Consider the following 15,974-nt stretch of genomic DNA (forward strand, 5'->3'; position numbering starts at 1 on the left):
TCATGTCACGGTTCAGGACACCTGTGATGTTGTTGTCCAAATTGCAAATACAGAACACATCAGCAATTTCACTTTTTTTCTAAACAATTAATACTACTAACTATTTTGAATATTTTTCTACTATTAGATTAAAAGTTGAATGGGAATGTAAATAATGCAACGTTGAATGAATAATTTAAGAATAAATTTTATTTTTATTGTTTATTAAATTTAATAAATTATTATAAATAATATTTTATAATTCATTAATTAAATTATTACATCATAAATATAACAAAATTTATTTATAATCCATTTATTTATATTTAAAAATATAAATAAATTAAACATTTAACAAAAAATTTATGAATAAAATTAATTTTTATTTACTTATTAAATTAAATAAATAATCATAAATAACATTTTAAAATGAATAAATTATAAATATAATAAAATTAATTTATATTGTATTCATTTACCTTCTAAATTCATATAATAACAATAACTAAAAAACGCTACGATTAAAAAAAAAAAACTATGATTACATAGTTTCAATGTGTAGTTTACTACTAATTTTTTAATTTATAATTTGGCAAACCATATAAACCCTCCCCGAAGAGAGCAAAAACAAGAAGGAAATTATAGCGGGACATCTTTATTTCCCAAAACCAAATTCTCTCACTCTCACGGAACTATCAAATCGCACAAATTCCACAATTCTCAGTGTTTTATGTCTATACCGTCGCTTAATCAACCGTCTCCAGCGCCAAGCCCTAATTTTAAAAAAAATCCTCTTCTCTGAACTCTCTGTAAATTTTTTTCAAGAACATTCTTCAATTTTTTTGTTAAAGTTTTTTTTCCCTGGGTGTGCTTTGGGTGGGGGTCGATTTTTTATGATGGATATCGAGCGAAAACAAGCGGATTTGATCGATCACTTCGTCAAGCTAGCGTCGGGTCAGAAGGGCTCGGCTCTTGGCTCCGTAATCGTTGAAGCGACGTCGCATCCTTCCCTCTTCGCCTTCTCCGAGATTCTTGCCGTGCCCAGTGTCGCCAAGGTCCGAACCTGTTCCATTTTGAAAAATTACCCTTCTTTCTTCAATCTAACGAATCAAAGCCGTAACCAATTATTATTATTTTTTTGCTGTACATAGTTTGTTGATTATTCAAGGTTCTGGGCATAGCAGCACCCTGTTTGGTTAATGAGAAAATTGGTGAAATATAGGGAAATAAAAAATTTTGATTAACGTGTTTGGATATAGAAATTGACATATTTGTACATTATCCTCTAAAATACATAGCTTATTTTATCTGTATGAATCGTCCCAGAGGAATGCCGTCAATGAAATTAGGTTTGACTCTTGTGGGATTTTTTTGTTTGATTTAAAAAAAAATTATCTGGCAAATTGATTCATCAGTTTCCTGTGCTTTTCGTTGTTGGGTTGATCATTGGTCAAAGAAGTTCAAATTTGGCTTAAACCCACCAGCTTGATGGGGATTTCGCAATTATATAGTTAGTGTGCTATTAGGTTGTTGTTTTTATCTATGCTATGGTGTTTTAGTTTTCTTGATAAGTTTTTTTTTGGGGGGGTTTGAGGCATTAGTTTACTTGTAATTTATGTGAAATTAATGTACCTTTGCAGCTTGAAGGAACTGAAAACTCAGTGTACCTAGAACTGCTTCGGTTGTTTGCACATGGCACATGGAGCGAGTACAAGAGTAAGCTGGAAAACCTGTGTTTTATTGTTTGGCTAGAAGTTTGTGATATGTTCAATGCACTTGTTTCCTTCCTGCACCATAAATTTTCTATTTGAGAAAATTTGAAGATTGTTGGTAGTAAATATGTGTTGCTACTATATTTTCCATATTTTCTCTCTTCCTCACTTCTAATCTTCCTTTTGAAAGTGTTTTGTCTGCAATGTTTATTGTTCCAGGCACAGTAGGCAGCAAAATGCCCTTTACTTAATTCAACTACTTGATATATTTCTTATTCATCTTCTGATTTTCTTCTGCACATCATAATGCGATTGACTTTGGCTGTTTAAACTATTTAATTAGGTAATAGTGGTAATCTTCCTCAACTGGTCCCAGATCAAGTCCTCAAGCTAAAGCAACTTACTGTCCTTACACTTGCTGAGACAAACAAGGTATTCTTTCTGAGTTATGAAGTATTTGCAAATCTACATATGCTATTTTCTGGTATAGTTCCATTCTAGTGGTTATAGATCATTTTGATAGTCATCAAACATGCTGCTTTTAGATATCTGTCATTTAGATAAGTTGCTTCATAACACAATGGAATGAATTCTTTAGAATCTCTTAAAAAATTTAACCTTTTTGCGAATTCTTTTATTTTGCATTCTAACGAAAAAGGGATATTTGTATAGTTTGTGGGGAATCTTTGTATGATAATTATTCTATAGGTTTTTCATGTTGGTTTGCATCCAGTTCATTTATCTTTATTAAATAATAGTTTTAAAATATTTTCTCCAGGTACTACTATATGATCAACTAATGCTCGAGTTAGATGTCACAAATGTCCGTGAACTTGAAGATTTTCTTATCAATGATTGCATGTATGTGGTAGGTGGTCTCCTAGCATGACTTTCTATTCCTTTTTAATGCAAAGATTTACTCCATAGCAACATGCTGTAGCTACTAGAACATCCTTGAAAGGCCCTGGGGATGTGTTGTTTTGATTTTTTTTTTTTATAAAGGATGATGTTCATTCAAAACATGGCATGTGAATGATCCTGGTATTTGTTCATTGCACCTATTTTTGAGAAGTTAAGTTTTAAGGTGGATCTGCATTCAACACATGGCATGCCAAAGAAGCATCCTTGATATTATATGACACTTCATATATCTTGCTTTTCAAACATGTATCTACAACTATCTGAACTGTCCTTTGGTAGTTGCACCCAAGAACAGAGTCACCGGGGATTGGGAAAGAGGGGGAGAGGAGGAATATTCTCCTATAGTGTAGTTGTAGCAACCATTTGTCCAAAAAAAGAAATAAAGCAGAACTAATTATGTTGCTTGTGTATGTGATAAGTGCTTGTTGCAAATTCTAATTTTCCTCCCCTTCTTTTTAATCTGTTTTTTGTGTCCTAAACACCTGCCTTCATCATGGGCTGTTTTGTTTCCAAAAGGGAGGGGTTGGTTAACTTTTAAAGGAAGCAGGTTGTACCACAGTTAAACTGAAAGTGTGTCGATTGTTCTTTCTTTTTCAACCTTTTTGTTAGGGTATAGTTAGAGGAAAGCTGGATCAGCTGAGAAGATGCTTTGAGGTATGAGTTTGCTGTCTTTACCTTTCAAGTTTTTTGCTTGTCAATTCTTTTTTTCTTTTCTTGGCTTATTAAAGTTTCTAACATTTGTTGTGGAAGGTCCAATTTGCTGGTGGAAGGGATTTGAGGCCGGGACAACTAGGGAGTATGATACAAACATTATCAAACTGGTAATATCTCTAGTTCTAATAGAGCATATGATTAAGTCCTCTATTCATGCTGCAGTTATAGTTGCTACTATCTGATGTCACATTAGCTGTTGGCTTTGTTCATTAGAGCTAGCTAGCTCAAGTAGGCTTGATAGAAGTGCAAAGTTAAATTTGATCAATATCAGCTTCTATCTAACTATCTATCTATCTATCTATCTATCTATCTATCTCTATCTCTCTCTCTCTCTCTCTCTCTCTCTATATATATATATATATATATATATATATATATAAGATCTGTCATGGGCGTAGGTTGAAGAAAGGTTATTAGAGTTAAATTGTTTTATTTCAACTGCTTTTTGGCTTTTTGAACCTAGGTTGGCTACATCAGACAACTTACTTTTCTCAATTCAAGAGAAGATTAAATGGGCTGATACTATGAGTGAGTTGGACAAGAAACATCAAAAGGAGGTTGAAGATAGGGCAGTAGAAGTAAAGAAGTCCCTCTCCCTCAAGGTCAGTTGAATCCAGTTTTCCCATTAAAATTGATTGTCCTTTTGCTGTAATTCAGTATTGCACCATTAAAAAGCTTGAGAAGTAAAATGCAGCCGCAAGTGTTTTCAGTAGTTTTGTTTTCTTGTGCATTTTTAGTTATTAAACTAATCCTATAAAGCATTGAAGAAACCTAATGTAATTTGATTTTCCACATCTATGCTAGTGGTAGACATAAATGTTTTGCATTAAATATTGAAATTTTTTTTTCTTTTTTGGGTTGGGGGGGGGGGGGGAGATGGTGAGACAGAGAGTCCTTTAATTCTTGTACAAATGCATATACAGAAAAGTTTGGAGCATAAAGCTGCAACTTCCTAGATGCAAATGAGTGAGTTTAACTGGATCTAGAATTAGCATGCCATGACTTCACTCATTCAATATAGAGATATGTTGGTCGATGTGGTTTACTTACATTGTGGCAGAAGTTACACACTGTGAGCAGGCCGACGTTGACTTCCGAGGGCTCGAGGAGATCTACTCTGAACCTGGTGGAGTGATGGATTATGAGGAAGACCGAAGCCGACCCAAGAGGTGACTTCTTTTTCTACTATATTGACTTTTGCTCTATATATGATTTTTACTGAAGAGGTATAATGGTTTTCATGATGTCATTTCATCCACAGCTTGATTTTGATACCTATTGTATACTATCTTCAATTGAGTATATATTAGGTTATTATGACTTCTAAAGTTATGCATATCAATTGGATTGAGAGAACATTGGATCAGAGTGTATTGTTTGAACTGACTGCATTTTACTGATGACTAATGGTGTGGACAAATACAGGAGACGGCATCCAATATCCTGAAGATTGAGCATGCAACCGATTGGATGGTTGTGCAGGTGACCAGCGCCAGATTTTTGTTCACAACATTCCAGCAACAGATGATTCTGCTTTTGGGACAGTGATACTGCTGCTTTGGTACTGAATTTCTCATTGTTGCTTCAGAATTTGAGAATTGTCAGCTTGTCTTCATGAACCTATGGAGTTGGGAAAAACGGGACCAGATCTGGTGCTGCGGCTAAAAACTTTTAAGCAGTTAGATACCCAAGATTTACAATTCAAGTTATTGTACTTTTGATGGTATACTTCATGCTGCATCGTGAAGAATCCATCTCTCTTTGAATCTTGCTTATAATTTATCAATGTTATTGCATGCTTTCTGTGGTTCCATTATGGTGGATAAGCCTGAGCTATTTTGTTTCCGGTACATTCTTTATCCGGCATACGTGTCAATGTAACAGTGCTTGTTCCACAGTTATTTAACTTGTTTCTACTGCTACATTCATCAATTCTTCCATGAAAAATAAAAGCCCATTCAGCCAAGGCTACATTATGTGGCGTTGAGTTTGATAAATTAGGTGGCGTTGCATCTAGCTGTGAAATGAACCAAATCCAAGTCGGGTTTGGTGAATACGTCTTTTTTTAAAAAATATTAATCGTTTCCCTTTTATGGAAATGTAATTAAACAAGTGGAAGTCGAATGTTATCGTCTTTTTACATGTAGTTAATCCTGTGATGTCAATGTATTCTCGAATTTTGACAAAATCACCATTCTTCCTTTTTTTAATTTTTATCTTTACCCCATGTGGATCTGGGGTTGAAAATCATGGAAAAAAATGGAAATTAAAAAAAAAAAAAAACATAAAAGATTATTTACACTTCCATTAACTGATAACGGTCTGCCAAAAATCAGTTGGCATCAACTGATGCATGTCTAGTTCAAACTCACTTCTCAACTCAGATTTAACCGCCGAGTTATTCTCACTCATCCTCAGTTTCGACATGGGGGTTCCGTCATACGATGACATGGATGATGAAGAGGAAGGCCACTGAGCCGATGACCAAGACGAAGAAGGCTCTGAAGACCGCCGCTTGTGATTGGTCACTCTCACTGGCTCCACCTGATCCGAGCCAATGAGGTGTGGAAAATTCAGCTTGGCTTTTGCGCCACGCATTTTGAAAGCCGCTCTGTCATAAGCCAGCGCCGCATCCTCGGGCCTCTCGTAAGTACCAAGCCAGATCCTCCTACCGTTGTTTTTGGGATTCCTTATCTCCGCCGAGTATGTCCCCCACGGCCTTCTCCTTACACCCATATAATGCACCTTCTTCGGCGGTGCCGCGTGGGGTTTAGGGGCAGGCGCAGCCGTAGTTGCCACCTTAGGAGTCACTTCGCAGCTGCTGGGAAATGAGACAGTAACAGAGGCTGTCTCCGCTGCATCAAACAACTGATCGAAGGTTATCCATTGATCAACACTAATAACATCAGTTTTCCAACAACCCATCAGGCCAAATGGAAGTTCCTTGTTTGCTACATTTTCCACAATTTGTTCTGGAAACGTAGCTGGATATTGGGTTTCAAAATCATCTTCTAAAAGATAGTGACTAATCGACTCCAAGAGGCTGAGATCAAATTGATCTGAACTACTTTCACCGTACATAGTTGTTGTTGTTGTGGTTGTCGTCCGAGATGAACCCAAAAATGGAATCAAGCTTTGTAGCTGGCTAGTAAAAGGAGTTGGACGTTCTGAGACAGCGAGAGGTGTGGATTTGAAATGAATGGCTTCGTTGAATTACTGTTTGATTATATATATTGAGACTTTGGTATATATTAAATTATTTCTCATTTTCTTACTTTCTTCTTATAGGGCAATTCAAGGAAGTTTCTCAGGATTGAGATTTGACAATATATATATAATTTTTTTTCGTCACGTTTTTGAAGTGCTTCTTCAATATTCATTCTTTATTATTTAATTTAATCATTATCCCTTTGCATAGTTTTATTCGTAGAATAATGGCGACAGAGGCTCGTTATTGCATACTCAACAATTAATCAAGTGTCTCCTAAGCACTTTGCTTTCAATAGTGCTCATTAAACGCAGACAGCTTCTCCCTGGGCCTAGATAATGCTTGGGAGGCTGGAAATGTATTATACTCTACCTTTTTTATTTGGCAAAGCAAAACCAGCCTTTAAAGTGATTGAACAAAGAGGATGTTAATTTTAATTAAGTTTTATTTGCAGGAGATTGGAAATATTTTACGCTTCTACCTTGATTAATTTTTTAATAATCTTGTATTTGGGTCCTAATAAAATCAGTCAAATAATTGATATAAAACCTTACTCCTCGTTTAATTTGAGGAATAAAATAGAAGGAGAATAAAATAGATATTTTATGAAAGTAAAAAATAAAATATATATTATTAAATTTGGTTCATTAAATTAAGGAATAATTAGTGTTAGTATATTTATTTAATTCAAAAATATGAAAAGAATAAATTCAAATTCTTGAATAGAAAGAAACAAAACTAATTCCATGAAGCAAAGGAATTGCAAAACCTACATCTACAAAAGAAAGCTAATTCCTCTTTCACATAGAGTCCTTAGACCGCAAAATATCTTTTTTATTCCCTTATTTTGAGCCAAACAATGGAAACGTGGTCCCTCGAGAAAACACACGGAATAGAAAAGCTATTCCTTCAAACCAAACGAGCTGTTAGATTAATTTTGACCGAGGAATACAAGACATGGGTTGAAGAGACCAAAGGCTAAAAGGGAATAAATTTGACCTTACCGAAACACGCTTAAGTATTGAATTATGTATTATAATATGTAATGTATAGTGGTAAAGGACATTGAATCTGTCATAACTAGGCTGCGCAAACTCAAATGCCTATGATTTTAATAAATTTATATAATAATTAATTTTGTTGTGTAGATTATTAAAATAATAAATAAACACATGTTAAATTTTATTTTATTTTTTATATAAAAAATGTAATTTAGAAATAAAAAAATTACAAATATTAAAATTAAAATTTAGATTTATTAAATAATATTTTTTAAAAATAATTATATAAATTAATTGAATTAAATTTTGATATATTGTTTAAGAACTTGAAATAACCCGTGAAATTATTTATTTAATTATAATTGCTTCATATATTTTAAGATCATCATAAGTAATTAATTAATTAATTAACTCCTTTTATTCTGTCTTCAATTCTGTCTTTATATAGTATAATCAATGGATTAATACTCAATTAATTAATGCAACGTCCAAAATTATATAAAAAAAGCAATACAACACGTGGACACAGCGAACCTTAGGCCATCTATAGTACACATGCATATTTGTTATCTTACTTAGGGCCAATTTGAATCTGGCCGTATTTTTAGTGATTTGACATTTTGCCCTTAAATGAAAATGAATAACACTGGGACATTCATTTGGATGTCACTAAAGCAGCACGTTCGGAGATTTAAACTTCGTTTACCCACCGATAGGATTTTGGTCTGGCGGTGGACTTAGGGACGGCAATCAAGCCCGTTCCCGACGGGTTTCGGTCCGACCCGATCTTATAGGGTCGGGTTTTTTTTTTTTTGAATTTCGAGTTTCGGGTCGGGGTCGGGTCGAGTAAATTTAGGTAATAGTCGGGGTCGGATCGGATTCGGGTATGCCTAAAACCCGATCCTACTCGATCCGATATTATTAAAAAATTATTTTTTAATTAATTAATTATATATATTTATATAATGATATTTTTAAATATTTATATTTAAAATATAATATTTTATATTTTAAAAAATAATATTTTATTAATTCGGGTCGGATCGGGTCAGGTACGATTTACATATTGTCAGGTTGGATCGAGTTCGGGTATTAAAATAATTCGGGATCGGATTTGATGAGCATAAAATCGGGTCGGGTTCGAGACGAGCAAAACCCGCCTCGAACCCGACCCGATGCCATCCCTGATGGACTGGAGTTCAATTTTTTATTTTTACTTTTTTGTCCTTTACTTTTTACTATAAATACAAAAATATTCTTTCGATTTAATTTTTTTTATTTTGAATTTTTATTTAAAAATTATGTAATATAATAAAAATATATTATTATATAATAAATTAATAAAAATAAAATTTATTACTATATAACAAACTATTATTTTTTATTCATTTTTAATTATTTTTTAATAAACAAAATTATTATTTATCATAAAAATAATTTAATAATTTTTAAATTTCTTAAATGTTAGTAATTTAAAAATTTTATTACATATAAATTTTAATCTAATTTTTTTATTTTATTTTTCATCATAATTCAACTTACCACTATCGCTACATTTATATCAAAATGCATATTTTTCACCACTAATTTTAATTACATTGATACGATAATTAATCTCATCTCTACTATTATTTTTAATTTTATCAAAATTAATTTTATTATTTATTCAAATTGACCCTTAGTAATTTTTAATCACTAAATAAACTATTTTGAATAGCAGTCCAATTAGTTGTTTGACGCAATGTTTTGTTTATTTTTAAAAGAATAGCTTTATTCCTTTTCTATTAAAAATACTTTCCTCTTGACCAATTGATGAGATTGTTATATAAAGTTGATTCCACTTTTTGGTGTTATTTTTTAAAAATCAGCTTGTTTTGATAAGCTGAAATTTTGATTTCTCAATATCTACATCTAAAGCACATGCATACCTACTAAAAAAAAGAAAAAAAAATCTGCTTTTCATGAAAAAAAAAAATTTAAACTATGGCATGTTAAACGACAAAGAAAATTTCTACCATTATGGGCTTCAACGCAGAAACTTTTATTTCCATCTCATTGTAGAAAAGAGAAATATGAGGTCAACATGTAAAACAATTAATTAATGATTTAGGATTTAAGATTTAAGATATAGGGTGAGTTAATACTACATATAACACATAACATGGGTTAAAGCAAATCCTGAGTTATTCTTCACCGCTTTTTTGAATTTTCAGGGTGAGAAATCGAATATAAGGTCAAACCTAACAACACCATTTTCAAATGGAGTTCATAGTTTTTACCAAACTATTCTTTGACCAAATCTCTGACTTGAGAAAATAAATGTTGGATGGCCTAAAAGAGAAGACATTGACATTGTAAAATCGTAAAATCGTAAAATTTAATCATTATACAAGTTCTTGTGCTTCAAAACAAATAACAAACAAAGCCAAACAAATCCTTGTAAATATTGAATTATGTAGAAGAGTGACACCCAAAAAATCAACTAAGTAAACCACATATTGGTACAAGAGCCTTTATCTTGTTATTTTTGAGCTAATATGCCGTATTGGTGAAGTTGAAATTAGATTATATTTTCATGCCTTCATAAATGGTTATACAGATAAGATACCAAGTACAAGAAATCAATGAATATATATATATATATATATATATATATATATATATTCAACGATGAATTGAAAAAAAACATATAAAATAGTGTTGATAATACAAAAAAAAAAATGTTCTCTCTTATTAAATTATATTTGCATTAGAATATTACAAATTAATATCTTTTTTCTATGATGGAAGCCAAAATCGAGAGGATATATACGAGAAAGAAAATTGCAAGTGTTGGAATCAAACTCTAATCTTGCAAGAATTCACCTCAATCGATTAATTATTTGGACTAAATCTTAGGTTTTTCAAATTAATATTGATTTTCTTGAACGTGGGATAATTAGAAGTTAATTACAATATTCTGGTGTCAACATGCATGCTAATTTATGTATGAATTCATATATTATCGAAATTTATAAGCCAACAATTTGCTCATCGGCAGGATATATAAACTAAAGCCAAATTGTTTATTAGAACAAATTAAAACAATCAATCAACGGCCTTAAATCATACAAATGTTTTCACTTCTTGATTTTTCTCTTCCCGAAGAAAAGAAGTAAATATGGAATCAGGCCTTAATACACAGAACCAAATTAGAGCCAGTCTTTTTGTCACCAAAAAAAAAAATCAGTTTTTGTTTGTACATATATTCCTCAGTAATCTTATTTCAATCCAAAGAAAATTGCTTGGACCAATGGTCTCCAAGTGTCCAAGGACTCATTTGAATCACCTCCGCAGCTAAACTTGCATTTCCAGCCGGCAGCTTGGATGTAGACTCAGAGTTACTTGCAGCATTCTTCCTCCTCTTCGGCTTTGGTGAGAAATTGCTCAGTAAGGACGATGTTGTCGAAGCTGAATGTTCTGGTGAGCGACGCCTTGTGCCTACTCTAATTGGCTCCCAAGTGTTGGAGCCAATCAAGTGAGGAAAATTCAGCTTAGCCTTAGCCCCCCGCATTTTGAAAGCGGCTCTATCGTAAGCCAATGCAGCATCCTCCGGCGTCTCGTAAGTGCCGAGCCACTTCCTCGCACCGCTCCTCTTAGGGTCCCTTATCTCCGCTGCGTACTTTCCCCATGGCCTTCTTCTTACTCCTTTATAATTCATCCCCCTCGGAGGCAGCGCGTTGGTTTGACGTTCCAACTTAAACTCTTCTTTCTCTTCCCTGTAGGACCCTTCTTCAACCGCCTCTGCTACCCTTGTTAAATCAGCCTCGTTCGAAGGACTCCACCCAGAGTTTGCCGCATCACGCAAAGCACTGTAAACCAGCATATCCTCGGAATCATCAATCTTTAAGGGCAAATCACCCCAACTTTCATTCAAAAAAGTACTACTAAAACTTGAACTCTGGTTATAGGAAGGTTCAAGAACAATATTATTGCTGGTGTAAATTGCTGTTGGTGGAGAATCGTCAAAATCATCAAGGGGATAGCGTTGAAAAGATTGAAGGATGTTGAACTCTGATTCTGAGAAAATCTCCAGTACTTTCATTTTTCTTTTTCTTTTTGATTAGCAAAGCAATGAAGCTTTCTTTTGGCTTTTGTTGTTTGAAAATGGAAACTGTCGGTGATTTTTAGAGTGTGAGAGTGAAGATTTGATGAAGGGTATTGTTGTTTATATAGGAGGAAACAGTGACGAAAAACTAACTAAACCCTGATTTTTAGTCTTTTAAGACATTTCTATGAATGTTCCTGCGCCATGGGGCATTAGGGTAGGTTTTAAATTTTAATCACATGTTGAATTTCTCTTACTAAAACCATAATATAATAAGCATAATGCTCCATCCACGTTTGTTTCTTTTATATATTTTAAAAAAGATGTTGATTTTGGATTATTTTAATTTATTCTACCATGAATTCGTGAGTTAAGATCACTAGATTGGACCATAGTCCAGATAACGTTTGAAGCTTAACAGTGTTAAAAGACGGACGTCGAATGTCGTTTAACACGCTTAACTAACAAAGTAGGTTTTATTGCCATATATAATATAGAAAATCAAGGATTGTTGTTCCATTTTTTCCAATCAGAACATGATAAAAAAGTGTGAAGGTAAAGACTTATTAAGATGTCGAAATCATATGACACATTGATCGGGATTTACATTTTGGTGCCTATGATTCGATAACGATTGAAGAACTTCTCTCTAAACACGAATTATGTACATTAGTAGTTTTAAGTTTTTATATATATTCAATCTTAAAGACTTTTTGATCATTCGTCAAAAAAAAAAAAAAAAACAAAGGAATTGAGATGATATATCTTGCAAAATTTTCCATTCCAAACATATGAATGCAAGATTTTCCACATTCTAAAAAGTTGATTCTATATGATCTTTCATCCAATTTTGCTCCGTAATTTACTAATTGTTTTAACATATTTAGATAATCAAGAAATGTTAACTTTCAGATGATCTTCCATTTGGAAAGACAAAGAAATTCTGCTTCGGAAATGTAAGGGCATCAGAAGCTACCGTGTTAATTTAAAAATTAAGGCAACGTTTTCTAAGACGTGGGGTCAATTATTATATTATAATATATTTAATTTAAAGACTTGAAATTCACAATTGTTTTATTTGGTGCACATGAGAATTTTATAATTAATTTTATTTTTATGTAACATGGCACGTGGAAATCATGCTGTTTTGTTTTTATTATCTAATCATATTTACTATCAAGCAATATTCAAAATCAAGCAATGTAAATAAATTATTGAGTCCTCGTAAACACTTGGTAATTAAACATTTATTTTAAATTTTTTTATATTTAATTTATTATTTTTATTAAATTTAAAATAAATTATTTTAATATATTAATTATGAATTTTTTATAAATTATATTTAAAAAAGTGTCTATTAGTAATCTTTACATTAATTTGTACATACTCAAACGCATCTGTCCACTATAAATTCCATTTTTTGGAGTATGATAAAACAATCCAATTAGCATATAATTGTAAAGTTGTAATTAATTAAGTATTGACAAGTACTATATTTAAATAAAAATGAATTAGAAAAAATAGTCTTCATAGTAACAATCCAATTTTATCTTTTTGTGGAAAGAAAGAAAAAAATATATATCGATTTTTTAAAGATTATTGCTTAATGACTTGTGAGAATTTTCTCACCCAGTCGAGAATTTGATGGCAAACGTAATTAACAAGACATCTCAACTCTCATTTAATTAATTAGTGAGAGAAAGTTGCAATATCAATGCGTAACATGTCTATCATCAGCATGCTATTGTAAGGATGGCTCATTTTCATAAAAAAAAAAAAAAATGGAGTGGATGAAATTATAAGTATAAGAGAATTACAATTATAAGAAAATATTACATTCATGAATAAGAAATTATTAAATAATTAATTAACAAATTAAAATATAATTGGATAAATTTAATATAAAATTAATTCAAACTCACACACAGTGAGATTTGAATTTTAAATTTTAAAATTTTAAAATTTCTTCATTACCATTAAATCAAAATTTCATTAAAATTTTAAACATTAAAATTAACTCTATAATTACAAATTTAATATTTTATCAATAGATTAACATAATTATTCAGATTAATTCGATATTCATATGTTAATTATAAATTTCACAATCACTAAGGCACGTGTTTGAACAGCCTTTGTATCTTAAAAAAATAAAATGAAATTTAGAAGAAGAAGATAAGGTGTCAATAAAATAACCAAAAGAAGACATCCCTTCCAACTTGTGGAAAATGCAGATTCCTCTTCCTTTAACCAAAATAACCAGAGCCGCGTCTTGTTTATTTCCACAGTGGATAGCGTCTAGCTCGCCTATGCTGAAGCAGTGAAAGAGGGTCCATTAATGGCTTGGCTAGTAATTTCATATGTTAATTGCCAGAAGTGAGTATTTTTATACTTTCTATCAATCTAACATATACTATACATAGTTATAGTAATTTTGCCGATTATGAACTTAATCGTAATGCTTAACATTGTTTTCTTTTCCTTTTTTTTGTCAGCATGCATCTACTAAGATCGAAGCCATCAAGAAAAGAAATAAGGCCAACAGGCCAAAGGAGGCCTGTAGGTGTTGCCATTGCCTCTTTAATTACTAGCTATATATCCTAGTTTTGCTATGCTCCAACTTCAAATAGTGATTATGCACGTTGTAAGAGATCATGCAATGTGTATCTGAGCCTATTGTATTAGTAATAAAAAAGGAAATTCATGAAAATTTCCTACACTTGTTAATTAGATCACAGCAACTGTTTGAAGTATATACATTCAAAGTTTTTATCTACTCCTTTCATAATTTGTTTTGAATTCTATTATATATGGCTCAAATTTCAATACGCCCTTTTGTACTTAAAAACGAAATGAGTACGAAACCCATATCTAAGTTTCCCTTTCATGATTTAATTGCACGTGTTTAAGCTTCGGCATTCACTTGGTGCCATCCGACAAAAAATAATATGGGAACGGTCATCAGAAACAGGTGGCCATCTTTACTAGAAACTGATGAATTTGAAAGTGCTTCGAGTCTTCGTGATTTTGTGATCGGCAGCTAGTCGCAGTAGCTTTCTATCGTCTCTTTTGAAGAAAAAAAAATTTACGTATCGAATTTGGGATTGTCGGATAAAAAAAATTTTTTAAATAAAAAAAAATAAAAAGAGTCATCACCAATTATTTTTTAAGATGTGATTGATTATTTAAAAATTTATCTTTTTAATAAAATTATAAAAGTAAATTTAAAGTTTATCAAACAATAAATTTTAATTTACGAAAATCAAGTTTGATTCAAAAGTCGATTACGTGTGAAGAAAGATGAATACCTCCACAACACCCATAAATTAATACCATTTAATTATACGCTATTTTCGATGTTAGATGAAATGATTTCGATTTAAAATTTAATACTAATTCCCTTCATTAAAAATTTTTTGCTAAAATTTTTTATTTAGAAATATTGAAAAAATCTTCAAGTTAAAGAATCATTTTAAAATTCTTCAACATCTAGGCAGAATTTAAAATAATTCTTTTCACTTGAGATTTAATACAATATTCCTTAAAATGAAAATAACACTCATTGCAAGAAATGATTATTGGTGACTCTCCAACATCTAGGCAGAGTATTGAAAATTGTTTCCTTTGATATGTTATTTTTGTTTTATTTTATAATATCACAATTTTAAAAGTAAGTAAATTAAAAAACACTTTATGTGAGAAAGTAAATAATGGTATTTTCAGATAGCAAGTAAAATTAAAGACAAAGAAATGCAAACAAGTGCAAATAATAACAAATAAATGCATGTAAGCTAATAGGTGTTGTGTATGATGATGAAATGCAAATTTAAAATTAGATTCTTAAATATAATGAGACCACTTTGATTCTTCAATATTTAGGCAGAGCTTAGGTGCGACTATTCATATTAAGATCCCATTTTATTATTATATTTTTTTTATTAAAGCATATCATTTTATTGTTAAAGCAAATTAATGACTTATGTGAAAAAATTAATTCTCTCATATCCTTCTTGGATCCCTTCAAAGGTCTACTATCCAATCTCAATTTTTTATTTTCTTAATAGATTTTGTAGATCTTCTTTCAATACCTTTTGTTTTTTAGTCAACTTTTGTACTGCATCATCTTTTATCATCAAAGCATATCTCAGTTGGTTGACTTAATCCATTATTGTCATATTTTCTTTCTCTAACTTTTTCCTTTAAATCTTAAACTTCCATTGGGCAATCTCAAAAGTCAACAATACCGACATTGAAATAGGAGTAGGCAACTTGTCTGAAACATCAGCTAGTAAAGGCCTAACTTCATTAGTCCTTTTCATTCTCCATGCAAGGTAACCTTTTGTAACATTATC

The 15,974-nt window shown here is 31.6% G+C and overlaps 3 protein-coding genes across 7 annotated transcripts; 1 reads left to right on the forward strand and 2 right to left on the reverse strand.

Annotated features, from left to right (window-relative positions):
- Window positions 1-614: 614 nt before the first annotated feature.
- Window positions 615-5,142, forward strand: LOC111313738 (COP9 signalosome complex subunit 7-like). Of its 5 annotated transcripts, XR_016332513.1 has the most exons (10): window positions 615-1,034; window positions 1,620-1,695; window positions 2,035-2,123; window positions 2,470-2,559; window positions 3,222-3,266; window positions 3,363-3,433; window positions 3,790-3,928; window positions 4,250-4,292; window positions 4,387-4,495; window positions 4,752-4,770. XR_016332513.1 is itself a non-coding variant. In XM_022914455.2 (9 exons), exons 1-8 carry the CDS (start codon window positions 873-875, stop codon window positions 4,459-4,461), a joined length of 747 nt encoding a protein of 248 aa, XP_022770190.1. In that variant the 5' UTR covers window positions 615-872; the 3' UTR covers window positions 4,462-4,495; window positions 4,752-5,142. The 5 variants fall into 5 exon arrangements, 4 of the variants coding, with proteins under 4 accessions (XP_022770190.1, XP_022770189.1, XP_089608573.1 ...); XM_022914455.2 differs by lacking the exon at window positions 4,250-4,292 and having other exon boundaries at window positions 4,752-5,142; XM_022914454.2 differs by lacking the exon at window positions 4,250-4,292 and having other exon boundaries at window positions 4,407-4,495; window positions 4,752-5,142.
- A 405-nt stretch (window positions 5,143-5,547) lies between these two features.
- LOC111313739 (ethylene-responsive transcription factor 2-like) lies at window positions 5,548-6,540 on the reverse strand. The gene has a single exon (XM_022914457.2). The coding sequence runs from the start codon at window positions 6,405-6,407 to the stop codon at window positions 5,634-5,636; it is 774 nt and encodes a 257-aa protein (XP_022770192.1). The 5' UTR covers window positions 6,408-6,540; the 3' UTR covers window positions 5,548-5,633.
- Window positions 6,541-10,768: 4,228 nt separating this feature from the next.
- On the reverse strand, window positions 10,769-11,878 carry LOC111313662 (ethylene-responsive transcription factor 13-like). Its single transcript, XM_022914328.2, has one exon. The coding sequence runs from the start codon at window positions 11,617-11,619 to the stop codon at window positions 10,801-10,803; it is 819 nt and encodes a 272-aa protein (XP_022770063.2). The 5' UTR covers window positions 11,620-11,878; the 3' UTR covers window positions 10,769-10,800.
- Between the last annotated feature and the right edge of the window lie 4,096 nt (window positions 11,879-15,974).

This window comes from Durio zibethinus, chromosome 23 (assembly GCF_047325235.1).
Source record: "Durio zibethinus cultivar Kanyao isolate XHJ-2024 chromosome 23, ASM4732523v1, whole genome shotgun sequence".
In the NCBI taxonomy this organism is placed as follows: domain Eukaryota; kingdom Viridiplantae; phylum Streptophyta; class Magnoliopsida; order Malvales; family Malvaceae; genus Durio; species Durio zibethinus.

Coding starts and splice junctions, on each gene's coding strand:
- LOC111313738 (XM_022914454.2), top strand. CDS start 873: ATGATGGATATCGAGCGAAAACAAGCGGATTTGATCGATCACTTCGTC. Junction 1,035..1,619: donor CCGTGCCCAGTGTCGCCAAG/GTCCGAACCTGT, acceptor GTACCTTTGCAG/CTTGAAGGAACTGAAAACTC. Junction 3,434..3,789: donor ATACAAACATTATCAAACTG/GTAATATCTCTA, acceptor TTTTGAACCTAG/GTTGGCTACATCAGACAACT.
- LOC111313739 (XM_022914457.2), bottom strand. CDS start 6,407: ATGTACGGTGAAAGTAGTTCAGATCAATTTGATCTCAGCCTCTTGGAG.
- LOC111313662 (XM_022914328.2), bottom strand. CDS start 11,619: ATGAAAGTACTGGAGATTTTCTCAGAATCAGAGTTCAACATCCTTCAA.